The 26,972-nt window shown below is 38.4% G+C and overlaps 1 protein-coding gene across 7 annotated transcripts in view; it reads right to left on the minus strand.

Moving 5' to 3' along the window:
• Positions 1-22,975, minus strand: part of Mindy3 (MINDY lysine 48 deubiquitinase 3) — an 80,091-nt gene extending 57,116 nt beyond the window's left edge. For 4 of the 7 annotated variants that reach the window (XR_003843450.1, XM_029536286.1, XM_021192592.1 and 1 more), the window contains exons 1-8: positions 22,673-22,969; positions 13,641-13,720; positions 9,744-9,804; positions 7,887-8,057; positions 4,866-4,917; positions 3,874-3,988; positions 1,391-1,464; positions 75-154 (exon numbers count right to left, since the gene is read on the minus strand). Coding sequence is in view for 6 of the 7 variants with exons in the window: in XM_029536286.1 (XP_029392146.1) it covers positions 75-154; positions 1,391-1,464; positions 3,874-3,988; positions 4,866-4,917; positions 7,887-8,057; positions 9,744-9,804; positions 13,641-13,720; positions 22,673-22,766 (727 nt within the window). In the remaining variant the exon portion in view is untranslated. Of the gene's footprint in view, positions 1-74; positions 155-1,390; positions 1,465-3,873; positions 3,989-4,865; positions 4,918-7,886; positions 8,058-9,743; positions 9,805-13,640; positions 13,721-22,672 lie in introns of all 7 variants that reach the window. The other 3 variants (XM_029536285.1, XM_021192593.2, XM_029536287.1) reach the window with 3 other exon arrangements.
• Between the last annotated feature and the right edge of the window lie 3,997 nt (positions 22,976-26,972).

Consider the following 26,972-nt stretch of genomic DNA (forward strand, 5'->3'; position numbering starts at 1 on the left):
ATTAAATAAAGATAAATCTTTCATAGTTCACTAAATTATTAATCATTTAAGAACACAGCAAAGAAGATACTTACGCATTCCTGAGCACTCTCTATCACCATCCCATACATTAGATACTGCATGCCCCGTCAGGAGGAGGTTAATTAAGCTTTGGCTATCAATGAAAATTAAATATCAGTTAAAATAGGCACAAAGCTAGTTCTTCAAGTAATTTCTACAATTTTAAATGACTTTTTACATTAAATTATGTTAAATCAAAATGAGTAGAACCCTTGGCTTCCCTTCCCCATGTCTGGCCTTCGTGAGAGCCACAGTGCTGACCTGCATCCGCATCCCTGCAGTCTCAGAAGCCTAACAGCTTTAAGATGCCATATTTAAATGAATAAAAATTCATTTCACTTAGTGTTACATTTAGTTTTATATGTAATCATTTTTGAATTTATAATTATATTATATGTATTACTTTCCCTCTTCCCTTTCTTCTCTTCAACCCTTTCCATGCACCTCCTTGCTTTTCAATTAATTGCCTCTTTTCCTTTACTTGTTATATACACTTAAATATAGACATAGACACACACACACACACACACACACACACACACACACACACATACACATACATACATACTCTTGAATAAATAGAAACTGCTCAGTTTACATAATGTTACTTGCATGAGCATAATTCTAGGACTTGGTCCTGAAGAATCAACTGGCATTGGAAACCTTCCTACCTGGCTAGTGAAGACATGAGTCTTTGAGAAGAATCTACAAAAGCCACTTTAATAAATCAGCATAATCCTTAACCACATTTAAATGCGGTTCTTGCCCTCACCAAAGACACTGCTCTTTGCAACAGATACAGACCATTTCAATCATATTTCACACACAATCTTTGATGGAAGGTAAACGAATCTTAACAGCTAAGGTAGACACATGCAAAAGGAAGGACTTGTGCGAGAATAGATGAATTTCTCTATTCTATTGATTTGGGTAATACAAGCAAAAAAAAAGAAAAAAAAAAACTAGAAAAGAATTGTTTCAACTCTAGAAGAAACTAACCCAGATAGGTAAGAAAATATTTATTTCTAAGCTAATGTGGGTAAATTTAGACTTTTTAAAAAGGCCATAAATGGATATAAAGAACACTTTGTTAACATATATTGCCATTAGTAATGTAAACAAGATACTTGTCATCATAAGAGTCATGTGTAAACAACCTGAAACTGGATTTCATCACTGGCCACACACACAGCAAGCACTGACTAAAACAGTGCAATACATGTGGCACAGGGTCAGTCAAGACCATAGACTTCTGCTACCAACACATTCATCCAAGAGCCTCCCACTCCTAACGCCTAGATTTAGTAAGACAGCAGACTACAGACATTACCTGCCATGCCCGTACACAGGGTCTATCAAAGGTTCATTTGCATCTTCAATTGAATTCTTTATGTTTTCAATGCCCTAAAGAAACCAAAATTTTATTAACTCCATTTAATACAAAAGATGACCAGTTTGGACTATATGTTAATAAAACACTGTGCAGATTCCCCAGACTTGTATCTGAGAAGGTAAGAAGTAGCTCCCCAAAGATTACTTTCCATTTTCGTTCATGGGCTCTATGAAGGACACTAAGGGGCTCACTGTTGGTTAATGGGACAGAGATAACAATTTTCAAGAGAGAAGAGGAACTCTTTTAATACAAAAGTTAGTGTTTATTTAACTTCAGGATAAATTAAATTAAAATCTAATATACCTACTGAGAAAACTAAATTTAGTTTAGGTCATGAAAAAAAAAATCCTTTATAATAAAGCCATAGACTTTTGAGTTTAGACAGAGGTATACAGTTAAATACACGAGAGGTATAAGAAGAAAAAAATGGAAAGTTTACATGTGACTATACTTCTTCCCCAAATTGGCAACTCAAATATACAGTAACAAAATAAAGTATCAGTTATGAGAAGAGGCAGTTTTTCATTTGTTAACCACTACCTCCTGCTACCTTTTCAGTCTTACAGAAGGGAGGCTGGAGAAGCCCAGGAAGAGTGGGGAGTGACATCCACAGCAATGTTCACTTAATCTGAACCACTGACTGCTAGACAAGAGGTCAAAGCTAAGAGTGGAATAGACAACCAGCAATCAAGTGTTAAAAGATTGTCTAAGTGCCACAGGGGACAACAGAGAGCTAGGGGATCATGCCTTGTCATCCTACACAACAAAACAAAGCAGGCTATGACGATGTCAAAATGCACTGTGGGAAAAAGGGTTGGTGGGCAGAAAGGGGAACCACTTTAGAGAGCAAAGGGTCAAAGGTATCCCAGGGAACATCTGACACAATGGCTGGGATACAGGTCAAAGGTCAAAGGTCAGGGATAAGGGAAGCATTAGAATTTGAGGCATAAACATTGGTCCAGAATGTATAGTTCATGAGGGTGCAATACCTTAGCCCCTACCACTACTGCTACCCTAACCACCTGACCTCATTCAAGGATTTGGCTTATTTCTCTTATTATTTATTCTTGATTCTAAATACTTTTCCTTTTCTCTTCCATTCTATGGTCACCATCCTGTTTTATTTAGGCTTCTACTACAATACTAACTTCAGTTTCCTTGATACTAGGTTTCCACTTACCAAATCTCTTCATCACAAACTCTCATTCCAATTCAGGCATCTTCTAGTCACACAATAAGATCTTGTCATTTCCATATTAAACATTGTGTTGTGTTCCAATTCTGACGATAGGAAACCTTAAGTACTTTTTGCATAATTCACAAGAGACCTCTTACATAAAAGGTGTGAATGTCACCTTTCACAGTTGTCCCTAGGTATACCCACTCAGTAGGCCTGAAGTATTTATGAGTCCCAAACCTGTGTTGTACCCCAATCCCTTTCTTCTTTAGACTTGCTTCTCCTACTATTTGTAAAACTCTTCTCACCTATAAAGGCCCTACATAAACCAGATGGTCCTTACCACCCAGAGTTTGCTCTTGAGTCCTGTCAACAAACTTAAGTCATAGCTTCTATTTTTTTAAAAACTCTTTTGCATGTAATAAATAAAATAAATCTAAAAACTAACACCCCAAATTGTGACCATAATAGAATTATTAATATGCCATTTTTATAATGAAAAATAGAAAACATTTATTTAAAAAAAGGATGTCACGTACCTATCATACAAAGTCAATGCTCAAAAAGCATAAGAAAAAAAATGCTGATTTCAGACAAGGTATAATCAGGAGACATTCCAAGTGTGATTGCAAGGCCACAAGCAATTGAAATTTACATTTGCAAAGAAGACAGGACCTGAGGTGTGCATGTTAGAGTTAGGTGCAGAGAGGTGAGCTGAAAGAAATAGCTACCCAGAGAAGAAAAATAAGAACAATTACACAAGACTCAGGAAAAGACTCTTCTGGAATTCCAAATTTCAGAAGGAGAAAACAAGTGAGAGAACACATAAAGAAGAAAACAAAATGATTAAAGAAAATGCTTTTTTTTTTTTTTAATATGAGACACTGTATGAGAAACTAGCATAACGATTAACAAATAAGTCCAGAAAAAGTAGGGGTCAGAAAGAGTCTCTACAGGGGCTAAAAGGTTAAGTGCCAGAGATATTGCTAAGATCAAAGAAACCAAAATCAAGAAGACCTGACAACATTATGATTAGAACATTATCAGTCACCTCTGCAGTCTGTAAGGGCAGAGGCTCCCCTTACAGAGAGTGTGGAAGTGGTTAAAGATGAGTGGAGGCAGGAACAAAGTCCTTACAAGCCACAAGATTCTTACCCTGATGTACAAACATCGGCCACACAGGTTCTAACAGCAAACAGGAAAAACAGCACTGAGCTAAGAAAGTAAATCGTCTTAAACAAACCTTTGTCAGTAATACAGAATAGAGAAAAAGCAAGACTCCAAATTTGTTTCCCCACATTGAATACTGGTCCAAGACAGCATCTTTTAATTCTGATACAGTTCTGAATGATCTTTTTCTGGGGGGGAAGAAGAATTAGTATTAATATCCCAATTACTCCATTCATAAATGGAAAAGAGTTTCAAATTCTTACACAATACTATACACAAGAGATTTTTTACTAAGTATCTTCAAGTTCTAAAAACAAAAATTTAGCCATGGAAAACAAAAACTACTGCTGACAGCTCCTACCATACATAATCCAGTCTCCTGAGACAGTCTGAGCACTGTCGGGAGCCTCCAGCTCTCCTGGGTGTAGTAGCTGCCCCTAGTCCTTCCTCTATGCAGTTACTTAGACCACAGACTGGCCCTCTTCAGAGAGGTGCTCAACAACCAGAAACTATTATTAAAGCATGCAAGTTCTTCAACAAACATCTGAAGGATAAAACTACAGCATGCATTTGGGGCTTCTTCTAAAAGAAATTAATGTTAAATTTCAAATGCCACCTAAAATGCTGTCAACATAGCAGCCTCCCTTTGACTTTATAATAAAAACTTTGAATGTTCTGATGAAGTATGGGTGCTTTTAATGAAAATTATAGGAAGCATATTTTGGCAGAAAAATGATCCTAGTATTTAGCTCACTACAAATGGATTTACATTCATTCAGAACAGAAAAACATGATAAAATGACTTTTTTCCACTGATAATGATGAAGACATATTTGATTTGGTGTTTTTAAAAATGTACTTAGTTACTTTAGGACTTAGAATCATATATCATGTATATATTATTTTTAAATTTGAAATCAAGTAAGTGCTCAAACAAGGTATTTTAAACTCGTGTCTAAGTTTAAAAGTACTATGTATATCTAAGGATCTTTCCACAGTATGAACATACTTAAAATGGCAATGTGTCCACAAGGTAAGTATTTTAAATGTTTCAATGTTACTTACTGAATTAATGCATGAAATCGCTCAAAGCCAAGCTCTTCGACAGCCAAGGCAGCTATACATAAAAGACACTTTTCAGCACTACACATGGCAAATAAATGACACAAGATACACACAGCAGGCTGTAAATACTTTCAAGCAATCAAAACATTCCCTATTTCTTATTCCCTTATAAGTCTTAGTTTACTCTGAACTTTATAACAACATGAATTTATAGTTCATCATCTTAGTTACTATGGTTATAACTAAAATGGATATAGTACTGAGAACACAGAAGGGTTACTAAGTAACGGACATCTCTGTACAATTCAGTCACAGCTAGGAGGACATGCAAAATAGGAGGGACTACTGCCTGTCTGTCACACATTATCATGTGTCCTGAATTTAAAATAATGCCCTAATTTACAGATAGCAGTAACTATCAGGGCTAATCTTTCTCAATACAAAATCCTTAGGCTTAGGGCTCACTAATTAAATGCATATACTAGGCATAGCACTGAAACCACAGGTTCAAGGACAGATTTAAGTTTGTTTCCTCATTCATTCATACAATCAGTGACTGTTCATTTATTAAGGCCTTACTGAGTTCTGGGCACTCTTGCAAGCACAGGCCTCCCGCACTTAGTCAGTGGTCATGGCCTTATCCTCTTTACTTGTAAAAGAGGGAGCTGAGATCCACAGAGGAATCTTAAGAGCACCAAGCTCTAACCAGCACTGAAATGTAGACTGGGTCTTGGCTTCCAGAAGATAATGTCTTTAAAAATGGCTAATTAAAATGACTACTTTCTTGCAATGAACAATTTCATGAAGCAAATTATAGAAAGTCATACATTTTCACTAGTGATTAAAACATGATTATGAAATCAGAATTAAAACTTTTCTTTACAATTTAAAATATCACATTATATTAGCTTCATAAAGCCTGATTTTAACTTTTCAATGTTTCAAATGACTTTCTAAAATCTTTAGAAGTCCAAATTGTTTAATTTATCTTTTGGTTTATGTGGGAAACAAACTGAAATTGAACCCAAGAATTCACTACTGCAAACAAGTGTGCATTACTAACAAGCAAAAAATATTTACACCACAAAAGCCAATGGAGATAATGCTGTACACATGAGATAACAATGAGAGGGAAAAGATTTCACATTTAAATGTTGAGGGTAAAATAATTCTATCTAACCTCATCCAAGTTATAGTGTTTTATAAACTGCTTATGTTTCACTGTAAAGCTGACATAAAGATAGTACTTTCAAGAGGCAAGCAATATATATATATATATATATATATATATATATATATATATGGCTTAACAGTCAGAGATGGTGGGAAATAAAGACAAGAGGAGGACCACAGCTGGGAATAAAGAAAGACAGGTAAAACAGATTGTTATATGGAATAAATATTTCAATGTAAGTTCAGTTCAACTGTTAGTATCAAAGATAAATTCTTAGATTCTCAGTTAATAAAATGTTTTAAATGTATATGAAGTTAAAAGCATATTTCATGTATGGTTTTATGTCATGTTTATTTTTAAAATGAAGCACTAAGTGATTAGAAAATCCTACATCACTTCGTTTTGGAGGAGGACTCAATCTATCATGCCCACATAGCTAACTAACAATGTGCTATGGCATCCTTCCTCCTAGAGCTTGCCAACATGTTAGCATGGAAATGCACCACTGCTCCCGAGTAAGCATACGGTATGCATGTGCTAAGGTAATGCTAAATATAATGCTAATGTAAAATGCTAAATGAGCGTAAACACTTTGAATGGTTTAAGTGTCCCTTTCTCAATATTTAGTATCTCAAATGGAGTTAATGACATGCTTACAAGCCACACAGTAAAATTTACAACATTTAAAAATGAGTCTAAATGATGCTTTATTATCATTCTTTTGAATAGTTTCCATTGTCTTTAAATGTCATTATCAATTCCAAAATAAATTATTTTCGAAAGGCAATATTTTAAAGGTCTGAAAAGAAACATTACACAACTGTTTAAATTTTTTAAATTATTTCTTGCAAATGTGTCATTAAAATTTGCCAAGCACAAGCTGTTCTAATTGTAGAGGAAGGGGAAATAATAGACAGTGAACACAGACATTTCAGCTCAGGGAAGGCAACACTGTCAGTAGACAGTTCTATATGGATAGTGATACACAGCACACACAATCAATATTTACTTCCTAATGCCTGCCTGGTATCTGTCTTTTACAGAATCAGTTTGATATAGAAGGTAGTGAGTATGTTCCAGTATATATGGAATAAAGTACACTTGGGAACTAACAATTCCCCAAACTCACCTAACTGGCAAGATTAGTCCTTCAAAGCAAACCAAAGAACAATTCCTTCTATTTTCCCTACCACCAGAAGTCACGAATTTACTCGTTCATTTTGGCAGTGTTTAGGCCACTTTTAAAAATGTTCAAGTGTGTAATTTTTATGAACGAGAATAGGTATTATTTGTATTATTTAAAAATAATGAAACTGCAGTCAAGATGTGGAAAACTTAAGACATAAGTAAAATGAAACTAAAATTACCTTAGTCCAATGTTCAAAAGGATCAGGAACAAAATAACAGTGTTTAATTAAGAAAATATCTCCATTGCTGTTCTAGAAAGGAGCTAAGGATTTTTAAGCATTAATGGTGTAAAAAGCTCCTCTCATCCAAAGAACACTGTGCACCTGAACTACTGCATGCAGATGTGCACCTGAACTACTGCATGCAGATGTATTTTCCCTAGACTTTTAAAATCAAAGTTGTAATACTAAAAGATTTCATCAGCAGAAGTTAGATAGAATTATTTTTTAAAATGCTTAAGAGACAGATGTAACTCCTTTTGCAAAAAATGCACTGTCTTACACATAATAATGGAAAGGGAGATAGAAAATATTTAAGATTACTAATTAAACTTAGAGAAAGTGTTATCAAAACATAAAGTATTTTTTCTTCAAAATTTTCAATAGATTTATTAAAACAAAAGAACAAGAATTACTTCATGAAATAAAAATGTATCTTACAAGAATGTTCCACTTGGCAACTAGACTGTGCAGGACTCCCAGAAATCCTAGCCGCTTCCTCAGGTGTCCTTCCTCTCAACCATGAAACCAAGCAGTATGATCCAGAGCTGTCACAAGCACTCTCTAAAATATCACACAAGGTATGACAAAGGAGCTCCTTCTGCTCTTCCTCTAAAAATAACCAAAGTGTAAGTTACAATGGTTTGTCTGGAAAAGAAAATTGAGTCATGAGAAACAGTAAGAATGCCTCAGCTTAATAATGAAAATCAAGTGTTTTCTGAGAATAAGGAAAATCCATATAACCAGAAGACTGTAAATTACTCTTTAGAAGAACAATGTGCCTAAGGATTAAAATATTATCACTTTAAATACTGGCATCCATTAGAAGAAGACTGAGAAGTGCAGAATTTAACATCATAAGAAATAATAATCTCTTTCTTGAGCACCTGAGCACTCAGCTCCCTTTCCTGCAGGATCAAAAGGAAGGAACAACAGGGCCCTGGGCACCTTTGTTCTTCTGATCTGCTGAATTCTGCCTGACCAACTTACAGGAAAAAGAGCAAGGTCACAAGACACCATCAGCACACAAACCACAGTCCATTACTGTGGCAGAAGCAACCACCTCTAGGCTGCATAAAGCAGGAGCCTTACACCACCCCACAGTATGCCGAGCACTGCTGTTCTGTTCAAAGGCACAAAGAAGGCCATTTCCTCCAGAACCTGGGCAGCCCCTCCCTCTTTCAAGCAGTGTCCATTCTCCAGTACACTATCACACTCACACTTCCAAATGAAACCAGTGTAATGCATCCTATATCACATGTTACAGTCAGTAATGGTTCTAGTCACTTCACATCACAGCCTTCATGACCTTATGATGTTTTTCAAATTTGTCAAAGAGACTGTATTTTTGAGGAAGAAATGTTTTCAGCAATTAAAAGTCATGGTGATAATTGACTCTCAAAGTTTCTTTACTGAACTTGTGCATTTCATATTCATACCAAATATATGACCAGGACTCCGTTAACTCCTCAGTTCAGAATCTTGAGGAGATTCTATAGTCATGGGTTAGAACAAAAGCTATTATGTTCTTACACACAAAGCTGGTACTGTATTCTCCTGCCTTCTTCTAGAAGTGACTGTGAGGCTCACAAGGAATTCTGCAACTGAGGGGAGGTCTTTGTAAACTGCCAAGTGGAATGCAAATGTTTGTCTTCAGGTGGCATCCGGTATCAGTGTGACTCAAGCTGTAGAAACTCTGATAGTTTGTTCTGCAATATAATGACTTTCAGTGTTCCCATTTAATTATGCATTATAATAAAAGATCAAAGAGTAAAACAAGAATGATGAGCTGTTCATCAGAGCTCAATAAGGCAAAAAAAGAAAACAGGAGAGATGGGGTAGGAAGCCACCAGCAACACACAGGCATGGTGGTGCAAGAAGGTAATCCTAGCAACAGGTAGTTAAAGTAGAAGGATCACAGTCTGAGGATAGCCTGGCCTACAGTGAGTGCCAGGCTAGCCTTGTTACATAGCGAGACCATGTCAAACAAACACCAGAGCATACAGGTATTAATTATGGATATTTTATCATCTAAAGGTTAAGAGAAACAGCCATTTAAGCGAGAGGCCTTATTACTATAATACTGTCTTCTGTCCCTTATTAAGAAATATCTGAAAAAGAACATTTTAAAACAAAGTCTGTTTTATTAAACTTTTTGAAACACCTGAGAAATAATATTCCATCTATTGTTTCCACTGAAGACAGACTTTTTAAAAAATGAATTACTAACAATAAATGCAACTTAGATCAGGTTTAAAAGAGAAGACGGAGGAGAGACTTTAAAGCCAGCTAGCATACCTGAGCAATCCCGCCAGGACGACTTCTCGGAGGAAAACAGAAGCTTCTTCAAAAGAAATGCCTTTACACAATTAAAGCAACAGTTAGAATGCATGGTAGTCACAGCTCATGCAGTTCTTTTATTTAAAAACTAGAAAAACTGAATACCATCTTTCTGATCTCTTGATTAGTTTTATTCAAAGTCTTTCCCCACAGTCAAAAGATAGGGTATAAAGATATCTACTTAGAATATACTACTATAAACTTTGCCCCAGATTTACGGATTACCCATCTCAGATACATACATTTTAATAAGTAGAGAATCAATTCCCATAGTAGATAGGTAACTGGAATTTATAGAAACCTAGCAATCTGTTCACATAGTGAAGGTTTACAGAAATACCTCTACATTTCTCTTGGATTTCTGGGATAGGAGACATCTAAATACAGCAATGGTTCATTCTTTCCTATAGCTCTGATCTGTTATACAGAGAGTACCACTACTGGTCATCTGCAGAAATTTAGCAGGGCCCTGTCTTAAGCTAAAAGACAAAAGCACTGTGGATGAAACTTGGTAGGTAGTACAGCACTTGCCTACCATGGTGAGATTATGTGCTAGATGCCCAGTACTAAGAGAGAACGAGAGAGAGAGAGAGAGAGAGAGAGAGAGAGAGAGAGAGAGAGAGAGAGAGGAGGGAAGGTAAGAATCCCACTAATAGAGTAATCACTTTCTCACAAGAACTCATAACTTCATGAAACGAGTCATCAAATTATATGGTTTGAAAGAAAAACGAACTGATCTCTAGTCTTTTACTGGCTGTGTCATAGAAAGCTGCGGGATACAGGACAGTGCCTCCTTAAGGCACAGTCAGTTGACTTGTTTAAATGTGGATTCTTGGGCTCCAATATTGACTATAAATCCCTGTACAGCAAGTCTAAGAAATGGGGGCATTATAAGACTCTTTATATGCTAATAGAAAGCAGCATGGAGATTGCTTTTAGTCAGAAGGACCTAAGCTTGAGTCTTGATTTCTTAGTCAATCAAAAGTGCTAGGACAAACTGAAAGATTTCAGTAAGGATTATATGAGAAAATGTATGCCAGGTACTCAGCATACTGCCTGGCACCCAACAGGCCACCAATTCAAAGAATGTGACCACCCCAACAGTAAAGTTTTACTGTACTTACATAGCCATAAAATAAACACTATAATTAAGTCTATGCTATGATCAGCAATCAACATAAATTAACTGTAACTACTTACAGAACAAACTTTGAAGGTAAAGCAAGGGTATTTATCCCACCATTAACTCTACTGCTGTCAGCATATAACATTGCCTTTATCATCTCTTCATAACTGCTTTTAGCAGAAGGAATTATAATGCATACATTAAGCAGTATATTTTCCAGTTTTCCCAGAAATAAACAGCTACAGTCAATACTTCTCTGAAGTTCCGAGAGTTACCTGTTATGTCCACATTTAAACTTTGTAACATTGAGTTGGCTGTAGCTTTTGCTACTATAAATGAGTTTCTTCAGGAAGAAAACTTTTTCTATATGAAGGGTTATTTTTAAAGAGGATTTCTCAGAAGTACATTATTCATTAAGAATTTATACATTATAACTCTGACCATAGTCTACAACACCTTCACAGAATCTTAGTTAAATCTGAACTGGGCAGCAATATTCCAGAGTGTCAGTACTACTCCACCAACATATGTCTTGACAATTTTTTATCTAGAGAGTTAAAAAAAAAAATAAAAAAGAAACAGAATCAAACATTTGCTTGATTTTTACTGGCCTGCACTCAGCAAATGTCTTTATTCTTTTCTTGTCTAGCATCCGTGTACCTGTTAAAAACTACTTGGTGATGCCCACTTGACCCGTGGGGATGAAGTGGTTTTTTTATCCAGTTTGTACTAATTCACTGTTAAAGACAGGCAATATCCCTTAATAATAATATTTATTGAATTTTTTTCTGAGCTTAAAGTAATCCCTTTTCTTACAGCAATGGTACATTAATGCTTTGGTTTCTTAAGGATATATTTGGCACATGATAGAAAATGACCTAAAATCATTTGCCCCTCAATCTGCTTGTCATATTGGTAGTATTTATAAAATTTCAATTTATTTCACCACTGATTAGAGTTCCTTTATCACAGTATTAATAAATCTTGGTAAATTCTTATTTAATAAAGGAATTATCTATTTAATGCTATTCCTATGTACATATTCTAGAAGTGTCATAGTCTAAACTTAATAGTTTGAAATGTTACTGTTAATATTGACTTACTAAATTCTCTCATTACTCTTCATGATTTAATTTTGATGCTTATGCAGAAACACATACACACATATATATTATATATATTTATACACACACACATATGTGTGTGTCTATAAAGTAGGTTTATTGATTGAAAATATTGGCATGTTTCTCAAAGCAAAACCACTGTGTTAAAGGTCTGACACAGGGAGTCAAAATTTTAATGTTAAAGTTATCCCTTGTTTATTTTTGATACACACTGATTTTTAAATGTCTGTGATCTATCTTCTGTTTAACTATATTCACAGACCTCCAATTCTATAGCACTATTACTGACCACAGAGATTATTTCTAAATGTAATACACATGACAGAGCAAAGGTCTTCAGATTCAGACAAGATTCCTATTGGTACATAAAAGCTGCCTCAGCAGACTCAGGTAAATAGATATAATAATAATTAGTAGTAGTATATATTATCATATAAATATATATAATCACACAGGATATATATTGTATAATTATTATATTTAAATTTCCACTTTATATACTTAACCACTTTGAAGCAAAATTTAGACACTTAAATTTTTCTTAATAATTTTACCAATATGAAAACAATTCATTTTATTCTTTGAAGAAATAAAAACAAGATGATCTATAAAGATGTATTTTGGAATAACTCAGACTGCTTTTCTTTTTTTAATTTTTTAGATTTATTTTATGTTTATGAATGTTTTGCCTGCATTTTTGTATGACATCATATGTGTCTGGGTCCTTTGCGAGAGCAAGTGTTCTAAACCACTAAGCCATCTCTCCATTCCTGAGAGGGCTTTTCTTTTGCAGAAAAGAACCTCTTCCTTTTAATTGAGTGAAGTTAGCATATGAAAGATAATGTTGGGAACTAATGTATTACATAACCAAGAGTTTAGAAATGTATCCTTCATGCCCAGTAGGTAATTTGCATCATTTCTAATTAAATAAACATTTTAAAGTATGAACAGCTTTGAGGTTACCCTGATAGTCACACTTCTAACAGTAAACCAGAAGGTGTTGATTCCAGCAATTTAACAGTTTATGGCACTAGTCAGTTCTGAAATTCAAAAACATTCAGATTCAAAACAAGGCCATTCTGAAAACAAAACAAAACTCTTTTGTACAAAGGAAAAAAAATCTTTAAATTGTGTTTGTAGTTGGTTGCAACTTACTTAAAAAAGCCAATCTTTAGCCCAAAATAATATATAAAATTTAGGCCATGAAAGCACGCACTCATCTGTAACTTTCTAGAGACATCTTTGTAGATGGAGTAAGTGATTAAGACCTAATTGCTATGATTATACCCTTTAAATGTATAGATCATATAGGATCAACAGGCTCATTATATTACACAACAGATCTTATCTCTAATTCCAAATCTTCTAAAAATCAGGGTATACCTCTTACTTTCCCTTGAAAAATGCTACTATTGTAAGGACTCACTCATGCTCTAAAATAAAGAACTTATGTTTATTTTGGATAGTTAGAACCCTATGTGTAAGAGTTGTTAGAAGGCCATTATCTGGTTGTTCTGTAGAGTATAGACATCAGAAAACAGAGGCAAGCGCTAAACTTTTGAACATGTCCCTTATCTAAGGAGTTGGTAAAGTAGTCTATGTTACCTGAACAGGTGCAATAACAGCACAGGGGCCACCTTCAAACTGCTCTAATGCGGATCCCTCTGATTCACTAAACACAAACCCTAAAAATGAAAGCAAGTAGCAAGGATTAAAAATGGTTCCAGTAGCATCTATAAAAGAATTGTTCGTATACTTTGCTTTGAGATCATGTTTCACAACAGAAAATATCTACAGTTATTGGAGAGAATGTTTGGTCTTTCAAAAGACCAAGAGGACTCTCTGTCTGTCTCCCTCTCTCTCCCTCCCCAACCCCCCCCCACACACACACACAATTTCACATCCAGGAAAGGTAAAGTTGACTTTAATGGAAAGGACAATAAGTCTGATTTTTATTTAATTCTTGGTCTAATGAATAAAATTAGCTCATGCATACCAAGCACAGAGTCAGCCCTAAGCCACACCTCCAACATCTTAAATCTCACTTTTCCATACTTTCATATGCTTGAAGAAAGACTAGAAATCCAAACACCAGTGTTTTTGTTGCTGTACACTTCAGTCCCCCTCCATCCCCCCACTAAGGATAATTACTGAGATCACTCACTGTAAGGGAGCAGTAGGCTAGGTGGTAGTCAGAATACTTCCATAGCTATCTACTTCATTTCAATACTTGAGTCACATTCTGTAATTTAAGAACTAAATGGCATGACAGATAATGAGTGTTCATAGGCCAGCTCTATCTTAGTTTAAATACTCCTAATCAGCATTAACTAATAGCAGCTAAAGGTATGCAGACGGCCTTGGGACAGAAGGCAGGAGAATCCACTAGAAACCATGGGGGCGGGAGAGGGGGGAATCACACTATCTCCCTGAGCAGCAGTGGTCTTATTTTTAAAATGTTCACTTTCAGTTCTATACTGGGGCTCTACTGAATTTCAGTAATGGTTAAATTCAATAACCTAGACAACACACTGGGTTTGCTTATATTTCATAAATACCAGATCTTATGTGTGCAACTCAGAATTTATACAAGACTGCTACAGTCCCTGGTCTCCAGGAACTGATCATCCACTTGAAGAGACATGTAGATAGGTAATACTAAAAGAATAAGTTAATGTAACAGAAGAATGAAGGGTATCCTGGGTGCAAAAAGGAACAATGTACTCTGCCTGAGTCAAACATTACCAGATGACCTGGAGGGGAATTATGGCAGGGCATTTGGCTGAGAAACAAGGGTAGGCAAATAATGTTCAAGTAAGCCAAGCATCAGTACTGAAGGGAACAGGGCTATAAGAGCCAGAAACGCTGGTGGATCAAAAGGGAAATTTAATGCAGCCGAAGGGCTGGTTAGAGGCAGAAGTTTGAACAGGCAAAAGGGAAAAGAAGAGGCGCACATTACATAGACCTGTGTGAGCCCGAGGAAGCTCTGGTTCTTGCAGAACTGTAACGTCTGCTTCTTTTGTAAAGGATGAAAACAGGAAGACTCCTTTAAGAGCACAGTAGAGATGTAACCGGCCTAATCAATGCTACTTTCCTATGGAGAGGAAGAGCTATCTTCAAATGGTATTTATAAAATGAAATTAAAGCTTGATTACTACATGTAAATGGAGCATGCTTGATATAAATGAAACAAGAGTTGCCTCTGAAGTTTCTACAGACAAAAACAAAGAAAAACAAATGGCTGAAGATCCAGAGCTTCCTCCCCATGTCTCTCCTTTAACCTCTCTTCCAGCATTTAACTGTTTCATATAGTTTTTTAAAAAATCAGTGATTCCACTAAGAAATCCACCCCAGAACCTGTCTGCTGGCCTCTCAGCCCTATCCCAGGCATCTCTATGCTACAGTCCAGCTTTCTCAGTGCAGTCTCGCAGACGAGTTCACTATCAATCCCTGGCTGCAGCAGCTCACTCTCCCCATGCTCACTGGCCTCCTGCATTATGGTCTTTTGTTGCATGTTAGCTGGTCTATCCCCATCTCACTGCAGCTCCTCTCAAACACCACATCCCCAGGCCTTGACCTAGGGATTAGGCTTTTTCCTTCCTTTGTGTTCTTTCTGGTAATATGCAGAATTTTACTTCCCCCTAACAATTTCGCCTACTCCCTCAATTTCCATTATTGACTGTAACCAAGAAATCCCCGAATACAGAACAGACACCGCATCTGAAGTTCTCCTGTGGCCCTGCACAGTGACTTCAGTGCCACTGGTGAGGTTCTTCCAGGTCTTCAGACACTCCTCTCAAATGCTGGGATGGCAGGTATGCTCCGGCACACCTTTGTACATTATGCTCCCTCTGCCTGAAACACATGCTTGCCCTTTCTGAAGAAACTCTGACTCATCTTTTAGGCTTGTTCCTTCCTTTAGGCTCAGGGCTCCAAAACGTATTTCAAATGTGTCCTGTATCTCATCAACCTATAGTTCAGACAGCTTGCCCTCTCCCCTGCAGTACTGATAAAAGGCTTCCAGCCACACCGCCCAGCGCCTCATCTCCTCACCCTGCCTAGTCATCTGTACTGCCTGGAGAATACTGCAGAAATGGAAAACAGATTTGGTCACAACCTGCTTGAAATATTTCTATAGACTCTCAGTGCAAGTAAAATAGAACCTTAACTCCCTTTTCTGATCTAAAGACATGGTAAGATCGTCAATTCAATGGACCTCCACTTTACTTTTACTTTGCTAGGCTAAGAAGTCCTTATTAATGCTGCTCTTCTCTCTCGATGAAATGCTTCCTTCCACTCTGGTCTTCATAGTCTTCAGGATTCAAGTGAGATGTGAGTGAGCTCCTTAGAGAGACTTCCTGGAAGGCCGTAAGTACTCTGGCATGCCTCACAGGGCCAGCATTTATCCTAATCTATATTTATGTTATTTTATTACACAGGTATCTATGGCTGTTTCCATCATATGCTGTATACCCACTGCTTGTTAATGTCTGTTCAAGTTCTGAGAGGGAAGACAATCAGGGGTGTTGGTTTCCACAGTGTAAAATACATCAGTTTCAAATATGTAAAGGAGTCATCTGTACCATGCAGAAGCGGGGATACTGGACCTCAGGACAAGTGTTGGGACTACAGATAACAACTGCAATCATCGGGAACAGGTCAGCACAGTGAATGCCAGCATGCACTGCAAAGATGATAAAGCTAACAACATTAAAAAGTGAGCAGAGGCTAGGTCAGCAAGGCAGGATAGCAGCTTAGAAAGACAGGCAAGACAGGGATATAGTAGCAGAGGTTCTAGAAAAGATCCATTAGGTACAAGAATAGTCAGCTGCGGCATGTGCTAAGACATAAGTGCTGGATCAAGCGCACCACCAGAAGTCCTGCAAAAGGAACTCAGAGCTAGAGAGCAGCCAGACTTTAAATGACAGGACAAACAGCAGAAGCAAGCTAATTGTACAAGTTTCAGAGAAGAAAAGAGAGTGGCAGGATGGAGAATTATTTTGATGCTTAATGACTAAGCTAAAAGAATGAAGGATGTGTGTGTGTGTGTGTGTGTGTGTGTGTGTGTGTGAGAGAGAGAGAGAGAGAGAGAGAGAGAGATTGAGAGAGAAAGGCATATGCTTTTAATCCCAGCACTGAGGAGGCAGAGCCAGGTGAAATCAGAGTTTGAGCCTAACCTGGGTCTCTATAGTGAGTTCCAAGCAACAAGGGCTACATAGTGACACCCCTATCTCAAAACAAAACAAAACAAAACAAAACAAAACAAAACAAAGTGAATGAATAGATGATAGACAGACAGACAGACAGACAGACAGACAGACAGACAGACAGACAGACAAATAGAAAGAAATAAATGGGGGCTGATGCAGCGATTCATATGGGAAAAGGAAATTGGAGACCTTGTCTTACAAGAGAACTGAGACAGTGCAGCACGGCAGGAGTGACTCACAACCAGACAGAGGTTGTCAGCTGTGCCCTCCAACCTCTACATACTTACAGTACTAGACAGAGATGGTGCAAGGGACCCACCTAAAGTTAAAGTTGTTTTCACAACACTATCAAGATATTATCTCCCTTCATGTTAAGTTCATTCATTTTGAAGGGTATAATGGAATCCTGAGCTCAGAAATCTTGAAAGCTGGTGACTTCACAGATATAAATCTTGGAAAATTTCTAAAACAAAGAAAAGCAAAGCCACTGGCTGGAATCAGGGGAATGAAGAATGGGAGAACTGAGGACCTGTCTGGATGCTGATTCTAAGATGTAGAAGGACAGCTTGTTGGGGATTAATCTGGTGCTGTTATGCATCAAATGATAAATTCCACAAGATTTGGTTGCCCCAAGTTGAGCAAATTCCTATGCCTTTGTTATATGAACCTAGCTCCCTAATTTAAAATCAATTGGCTATAAAGGCTAGAGCCTGTGATTGGGAGGTAGAAAGAGAGGTGAGAATTGAGGATAGATCTCAGGAGAGACTGGTAAGGAAGGAGAAAAGGGGCAGAGAAGAGAGGCTGCCAGGAGAGGAGATGGACCATGAGCACAGGAATGATGAGTGGAAGTGGGGCACTCAGCTAAGGTGTAACTACTGTCTGCTGATGCCAGCTAGGTTTATCCACAACACCCTGGAGCTCCTGATAACAGGAAATGGGGAGCTGGCCGTAGTTAAGACGGATGGGAAAACATGGAAAGTGACAACTAAAGTGCTGGTTATCACATTAAGACAACCAAGTGTCAGGTCCAACCTAGGACTGAGAAACCAAACCAAGAATCTGGGCCACACCATCCGAATCCGCCTGTCCCACACCTTCTCTTCTGCTAAGCTGGACTGGGCCTTGCCAGCACTTGGATAGCAGAGTTAAAGCCAAGATAGCTTCACTGTCTGTCCAAGAAGACTAAGGAAGGAGTCTCGGTACGGCATGTTAGTGCACAGGAGGATTGAGGTTCCACAGACTTTCAGGTCATGTAATAAACATCAAGTCAGGAGTGAATCCTAGCCTTCCCTAAGGAGTCCACCAATATTCAAAGAAGAAGTAAAAACATTACTAAAAAAATCTATTATTATGCATCTATCAGGATCCATGGAGTTGCCTATTTGTGCCCTTGAACAGGAGTTTGTTAATGTAAGGCTACTTTTCTTGTCAAATGTTTTTTCACTCAAACTATTTCCTAGATTTAAAAGGAATTTGTTTATTACAAAAAGAACAATTTCTGATTAAATCTAAAATAACTCATCTAATAACTGATTTGACAGAGTTTTGTAACATCTGTAACATATTGTGACACAGTGAAGACAGTGACTCTGTTCTCAGTTTCACATTTTATAACGCCTAATTTAAATGTGGCCCAAGAACCTTTTTGCAAATTTTCAGACTTTATTCTCAAGTCTCGACTGTACACACACATCCCTCTAACCAACAGGACAACTAAGGGTTTTAAAGTCTTAATAGCCAGTGTAAAACCAACAGCACAGACTTAGTTAGATTACTATAAGCCAGATGGTCTGGGTTAAGCCAAGTATCTGAATGGGGCCCCATTTTCCTTAGCTAATAGTGTTAGACTAGACACATTTACTCTCTGTTGTCTTTGAAGATTGTAAACCCTGGACAGCATAACATCATATGACAGACATTTAAAATCTTTGAATTAACGAGACTATATTACATATTTAAAATACCAAATAATTAATCCTCTCCTGTGCTTGCACATTGTGACTTTTAAAAAATTGCTTGTTAGGTGAATTGCAATTTAGTGATGCTAAATGAAAGGAAAACCTAAGTTCAAACTTTGACCCAAATGATCTAGTAATGAAAAGTGTGTGTGTGTGTGTGTGTGTGTGTGTGTGTGTGTGTGTGTGGTGTACCGCTGTGAGAGGACAGCTTGCTAGAAGTTCTGAGGGTTAAACTCAGGCTCAAGCTTGGCAACAAGTATCTTTCCTTACTGACCTATCTTGTTGGCCATTTTATATTTTTAAATGATCCCTCAACTTTTCATTAACATAAAAATTTTATTTTTCATATTATATAATAAAGACTGTCTCTTATTCCTGAAAAAACCCAAATATAATTTTAATCAATATGGCCCTCCCTCATCACAAAAAAAGATATTCCCACATTAAGCTGTTATAGACAGTACTTCTTTTCCACCACAGCTTTAGGTGGTGGTGGAAAACAAGAAGTTTTGAGGAAGGGACAGTGTGCTTTCTGAGCTCCTGAGAAGAGCTAAGCTAAGGCCAGGAAAGCACTGTCCTCCAAGGCTTCTTAAAAGAAGCAGGACAGCTTTTGTGCAGCACCAGAGGAACACCTAGAAAGAGAAAAGTCCCTGACCCTTTGCAGGGAGTCTACCAAACACCAAGTTACATAATCAGCACTGAAAACTGAACTCTCAGTACGTCAAATGTATGAGCAATGCTACTTCTGTCAGACAGAAGACACCAGTTTGGGACATGGTCAACATGAGCACTTTTTACTGTCTCCAATGCTAATATCCTGATCTGCTCCACCTTCCGTCCTGGGCTACCATAGGGACCATCTGATCTTAATTACCGTCTCACCACTGCCACTCTCAACCACAGCAACCGAACCAACCTAAGTCCAGAACCTCTGTCTCCTTTGCTCCAAACCTTTCAGAGAAATTCTTATTTCATTCAGAATGTGGGCCAATGTCCTTTTAATGGCTTATATGACCATATTACTTTTAGAATGTTCATTCCCTTCCCCTTCCCACTGCCCTCCTCCAGCCACACTGAACCAACAGTCCAGGGAACATTAGGCACCAAGATTTTTTACAGGGGTGAGGCCATGCGCATGGAACACTGTCTCCGGATGCCTTCATGGGACTCAAGTGTTTCCAAGACCCTCTGTCCCTTCACCTAATAACCACTGCAGGTGCTTGACATCTGCTCTGCCATCCCAGGCTTTGGTGACCACGGCTCAGGACACCAGTGTGTTTTACAGGAAAAGAGCAAGTGCTGCCAATGAACTACAAAAGTGAAAACTCATTTTCACAAGGTAGGCAAACGATCAGGAGAAAACAGAAACAACAACAACAACAAAAAAAACAAATTGTCAAACTAAAAAAAGTCAGTTTGGAGCTGAAAGACACTGTCTTTTATCCCAGCACCCAGGAGGTCAAAGCAGGTGAATCTCTGTGAGTTCAAGGCCAGACAAAGTCACATGGTAAGACCTTGTTTAAAAACAAAAGTAACTTCAATTCAAGCCTAAAGGGCTTACTGATTTTAAACAAAATTGGAGATCTGGAGATATGGCACAGTGGCTAAAAGCACTGGTTGCTTGTGAAGTGGACCCTGGTTCTACTCCCAACATCAATAAGCAGGCTCACAGCCATACATAATTTCAGTTCCAGGGACTCCAATGCCCTCTTTTGGCCTCTATAGGCACAAGGTATGCATGTGGTGCACATGTATACAAAGAAGCAAAACACTCATATACATATTCTTTAAGTAAAAAAAAAAAAAAGAAAGCAAATAAATATTTAATTAAGAATTGCTCAGAAATAACCCAAAATGCATACTTCTTTAGCTGAAGTGAATTTCCAAAGAGTTAACTGAAACTGTCCATTAATGAAACACTAACAACTATGCGCTACTCTATTGGCTTATTTTAACAAGCAAAGCAAAGCAACATAGTAGCTTTACAAATGTAACTTCACAAATGTAATCTCTCTGGGTGTAACTTTGTTCTACAAACCATTTTATACCTGCATCGTATTTTCCAAAGACTGAGGTTACAGCTGTCAATTCAATGCAGTTATCGACCACAAAAATCAAGCCACTTTACTAATGCAGGAAGTCCGGGCTCTATGACTACTCCCATAATCCCAAATGACTACCACAGCAACATTTATCACTACCCTCTAAGAGTAGCTCTGAGCATAATTAGACTAGCAGAGAAAGGGCTGTGATCCCTATTCCTTTAAAGAATGTAACCAACAATATCAGACACTGTCACAAAAACAATCTTGCAGCAAGCAACACTGTGTTTCCATTCAGAGCACCACACCTAACTACATTAATTACAACACGAAACTGCTTTCCCCGTATTAGTCACCTAGATCCCCACCCTCCCACCACCCCTCCAAAAAAACATTCCAAACACTGATGATAACTTAAAGCTCACTAGGAGGCTGGAGGTGTAATGATTCTAATAACAGTGGCACCCTCTTTGGTGTCACACATTACAGTCCCAGGGCCCCTCCCCCTTCACTCCTGCAGCAGGTCAGCCCAGAGTGGCAGAGGCACTTGCATTCTTTGGTAAACACTCTCTCACCCAAACTCCCCTCATCAAAAGTCATTTAGAGCAATGGTTCTCAACCTGTGGGTCGCGACCCCTCAGGGACTTGTATATTAGATATTTATATTACTGGTCATAACCGTAACAAAATTACAGCCATGAAGTACTTTTATACAAAATACTTTTATAATTAGGGGTTACTACAACATAAGGAGTTGTATAAAAGGGTCGCAACATTAGGATGGCTGAGAACCACTATTTGGAGCAGGGGTACTAGCTCTGGGTATCCGACAGGCCAGAGCAATGGCAATAGAACCTGACACACAGTACCCGAGGTGCCTGAGCCGGGTTACTGGAACCAAGTCCGGGATCTAGAACTGAGCGCAGAGTCCCTAGAGTGGTCAGAGCAGGGGTACTGGGATCAAGCTCTGTAGGAAAGAGTGCGAGTACCCGAAGATTAGAGTTGTACTAGTACCAAGCGCCGGTACAGGGAAAGAAAGCGAGTGCGGGAAGCCGAGCAGCCGCAGCTGGGGTACTGGGACCAAGGGCTGGTACAGGGAAAGAGTGCGGATACCAGAGGCACTGAAGCTGGGGTACTAAGCGCGAGCACAGGGAAGGAGTGAGGGGAGCAGAGGGGCTGGAGCTGAGGTGCCAAGACCAACCGGACTACTGGGACAGAACGCGGGTGCCCCGAGTGCCTAAAGCGTGGTTACTGGAACCAAGCACGGGTACTGGTGAAGAAAAGGGCATGGAACCAAGCGCCAGGTACCCGAGGTGATGGGGCCGGGGCGAGGTGATGGAGCGGGGGGTACTGGGACCGAAAGAGGCGTCCTGGCCCGACTCCCGGAGCCCGAGCTGAGCGGCTGGAGCGGAGCCCTGCCTTGGTACCTTGCGTCCAGCGGCAGAAGATGGTGTCCGACAGTCCGGGACTGCTCTTGGTGCCCCACACCAGCTCCAGCAGCTCTTTGGTCACTTCGGACATGATGGGGACTGGACAAGAAGTGGGTCTTTGCTTCTCGGACTCCGGTCCCGGAACATAGGGAAGGGGAGGCTCGAGAAAAGGGCAGCGGGACGGCGGCGGTCGGACGCGAACGGGAGGTCGAGACGGGTGAGGGCAGCGCACGGCCGGCACAGAGCCGCCTGTCAAGCCGGGCGAAGCGGCAGCCAGGAGTTTTCCCTGCCGGAAGCGGCCTGACTTCCGGCTTCCTTTAGCCCCGCCCCCGCGGAGGGCTGGGGAAACTCTCTTCCCCGGAAGCAGAAGTGGAGAGGGCGTCTCAAACGCCAGGAGACTTGGGCTTCTTTTGGGAGTTGTCCAGTTTGGGGATAGTTGGACTATTGACTTTTGCACTGCCCTACCAAGGGGCTGAGACCCCCTCTTCTGGACTCTGCTCTACACTTTTTCTTTCCTTTTTTAAAAACTTATTTCTGCTCGACTTTTGTAGCAGGCTTTGAGGCTTTCGCTGTTACCCGGTCCTTAAAATCTAGAATAATATGCAAACTAGAATTAAAGAGGACGGGCTATGCCCTTAAGTTGGAAGTTGCCTTCCCCGGTCCATTGATGAGCCTTGAAAAAAAAAAAAATCCAACCAAGTCATTACCTAGTTACACCTGTAAATACATTTGTGTATTTAAAATATCTCTACAGGTATAACATTACAAAGCTAACTGGGGCTAAGCTGACCTAAACCAACCAATTGATAAATAGCATAGATTTCATCTCGTAAATTTTAAGGCCCCTATGTTGGCAGTACTTGGGATTAAAGACCCAAGTTTTATTTAAGGATTAACATTCCATTATATTTAGTATGAAAACTATTGGTGGCATTTTAAAAAGACTTTTCATTGGTTGGCTTTGACAATTAGGAATGGAAAGGGCAAATGTGTATTTTAAAAGTTTGTGCATTGGGGTGTTTGCTTGCTTATTTGTTTCTGGAATGCAGTATTTCATTTGGAAGTCGGGTTCTGAGTCATGAAAACCCCAGACTCTTCCATGCTGATTGTCAAGTTAGCTTCACTCCACCTTCAGTTGTTGTTCCTTAAATTAGTAATTGCCATAAACTTATCGCCAATTTTATACATATTGTGAGGTATAAAAGAAAAAAATGTATACAAAGGATCCAGGTCCTTTCTGGCATATGGAATATATTCACAAAAAAGGGATGTTTTGTTCGTTAAGATATTTTGTGGCAATTTGATGCAACACCAATGTTTTTGTACTTTTTGACTCACATTTTAGGTACTTTGATTTTTAATATAGTAATGTTTCAAGACACATAGTTTGATATTTCAAAATACAGATATCATATTATCGTGTTCCCTGTTAGCTAGTTAAGATAAATGAACTCTTATTTTAAATCATCATGCATCAGGCAGCTTGATCTTCTGGCTCTTACCTTTCTGCCCCTTCTGTGATTTTCCATGAGTCCAAAGAACATAGGCTCTGATTGCATATGTATCTATTGTAGCTGGGCACTCTATGGTCCCTTATTCTCTGTATTTTGATCAGTTGTGGGTCTGTGTGATAATTTTCATATATCTCAAAAAGAAGCTTCTTTGATGAGCAGTAAGAGCTACACTTATTTGAGGGTATAAGAATAAACATTTAAAATTGGAAATAGTGGTTAAAGGTTCTCTTCTATAGTTTGTGATTTCTCCAACCATGGATGGTTGGTTATGTTTACAGTACCAGTCATAAATCCCCTTCTATTAAGGAAACCTTATGTCTAATACTTCTGCTGTTGTTTACCCTCAAGATAAAAGTGCCACTAATGGCCATATTGGGGTGTGTTGTCAGACTAGCTACAGTGTTCTGGTTTATAGGACTGTCGGTTGCTTTCCATAGCACCATCTAATACCATGGGAGCTACTGCTCAGGGAGAAGGTGTCCAGGTCAGTTCAGTTCAGTTCCTCTCAGTCCAGCATCTGAGACCTGTGGTGTTTTCAGCAGCATAGCCTTACCTTCAGGAGGCAAAGCCAGAGCAATGGCAGTAGCTAATATGGTTTGGGGAGTCTCTTGGACTCCGGCAACCAACAATGAAAGGTTTCCCTTTCTTAGCATTGGGGTTTTAATTAGGTGGTCTATGACTCAGGGAGCATTATCACCTTGTGTGGTATAGCTCCGTTTAACACACACACACACACACACACGCACACGCACACACACACACACACACACACACACACTGTAAAGTACTGCCTATTTTTTCTCTAGCAGTTTTAATGGAAAAAGTGTGTTTTGAGAAAAGGAAACAATCTTGATCTATGATTTTTTTTTTTCTGAATTTTAATCTATACTTCGGGGGCAGACCTCAAACAGACACTGATTAATGTCCTTGTCACTTCTTTTATAATGCATTTATTATTCTTTATGTTTTACACTTTTAATTCGCAGCACATATTTTATCAAGTAATATATAATTAATGTTAAATTATTTATTGGCTTGCTTATTTTTAATTGTAACATCTAAATTGTGAGCTTCTTTTACAATGGAAATACAAATTATTATTTATTCAAATTTTTTTATTCAATACTTTTATAATAACATGTACTATCTCACAGCAAGGGAATTATTCATTATAAATCCCTAACCCTGTTAAATTGCTTTTCTTGTCTTTCTTCTAAGTTCCTTTTCAAATGAAAGAAACACATTTTTGCTTGTCCACAAACCACTGTGATAAGAAAAAGATCTTCAGTGGGAGTCCTTATGTCCTAAGTTAGTGTATTTTCTTTTTCTTTCTTTCATCTTTTAAAAGATTTATTTATTTATTTCATGTATATGCGTACACTGACAGTGTCCCCAGATACACCAGAAGAGGGCATCGGATCCCCATTACAGATGGTTGTGAGCCACCATATGGTTGCTGGGAATTGAACTCAGGACCTCTGGAAGAGCAGTCATTGCTCTTTACTGCTGAGTCATCTCTCCAGCCCAAGTTAGTGTATTTTCATTACACTAAAATAAATTTTTAAAAACCTACTCTGCAATAAGATTAAAAATCCTATACAGGTCTCATCCTCTATTCATTGATAAAGCTTGCTCATATACTCTCTCCTTTCTGGTAAACCAGAAATCTTAACAAAGTTAATGAATGTTATTTTGCATAGTCCTAACATCTGCCCAGCTGGATTCACAAATGGAGTCCATGAGACCCTTTCAAATCCTCCATGGTCACACTCAGGTATGGTGTCATTATGCCAGCATTTCCTAGCAATGTGACTATGTGGTAGAAAAGGAATGAATAAAAATTAGTTCTTCATCTGTCTTAAGCAGAAGAAACTAGAAAAACTCAAGACTTAAGAATGGGAAAGGACTGCAGACATGGCTGAGCAATACCAATCCTGCCTGCAACCATGATGAACTTAGCTCAGTCCTCGGGTCTTTAAAGAAGAGAACTGACTCCACATATATGTTGTGGTACAGTCACCTTCACACACATCATATATACAATAATATTTTTTAATGGAGAAGTTATATATGTATATGCATGTGTGTATGTGCATATGATTTTTAGATATGAAATACTAGTGTGGAAATTTTCTGAGTTATCTGTATACTAGTGTGGAAATTTTCTGAGTTTTCTGTAACTAGAAAGGCACAAGCCAGGAGCTGTACTGCCTCCCTCTGAACTCCGTGTTTAAAACCTAGACACAAAAGCCCTGGGAGATGGGAGCTTTTGTAGATAATTCTGGTCCAATGAGGTCATAGGATTAGGCCTTAATTAACAGGACCAGCATCCTATTTTTTATAAGTACACTCCAGAATACATATATTCATTTATTTATTCTCTTTCCTTCCCCTCTTTTCTTCCCTCCCCTCTCCCTCTCCATCCACAGGATGCAGTCAGCCACCAGTGATCCGGCAGGGAAATCCCATTCAACCTATGGCTGCAATTCCCTTAGCAGAGGTTGCCTAAGACTATCAGAAAGCACAGATTTTACACTACAATTCATAGCAGTATCAAAATTATAGTTATTGATAGTTTTGTGGTTTAGGGTCACTGCAACATAAGGAACTGTATTAAAGTTCACAGCATTAGGAAGATTGAGAACCACTGCCCTAAACCAATCCCTAGAGATATTTGGTGTTAGAAACCTAGCTTCCAGAACTGTAAAAAGGAAAAGAAAATGTTATCTACATAAGCCATTTAGTCAGAAATATTTCATTAGGCCATCAATAGCTGATCATTA

This window comes from Mus pahari, chromosome 3 (genome assembly GCF_900095145.1).
Source record: "Mus pahari chromosome 3, PAHARI_EIJ_v1.1, whole genome shotgun sequence".
NCBI classification, from domain to species: domain Eukaryota; kingdom Metazoa; phylum Chordata; class Mammalia; order Rodentia; family Muridae; genus Mus; species Mus pahari.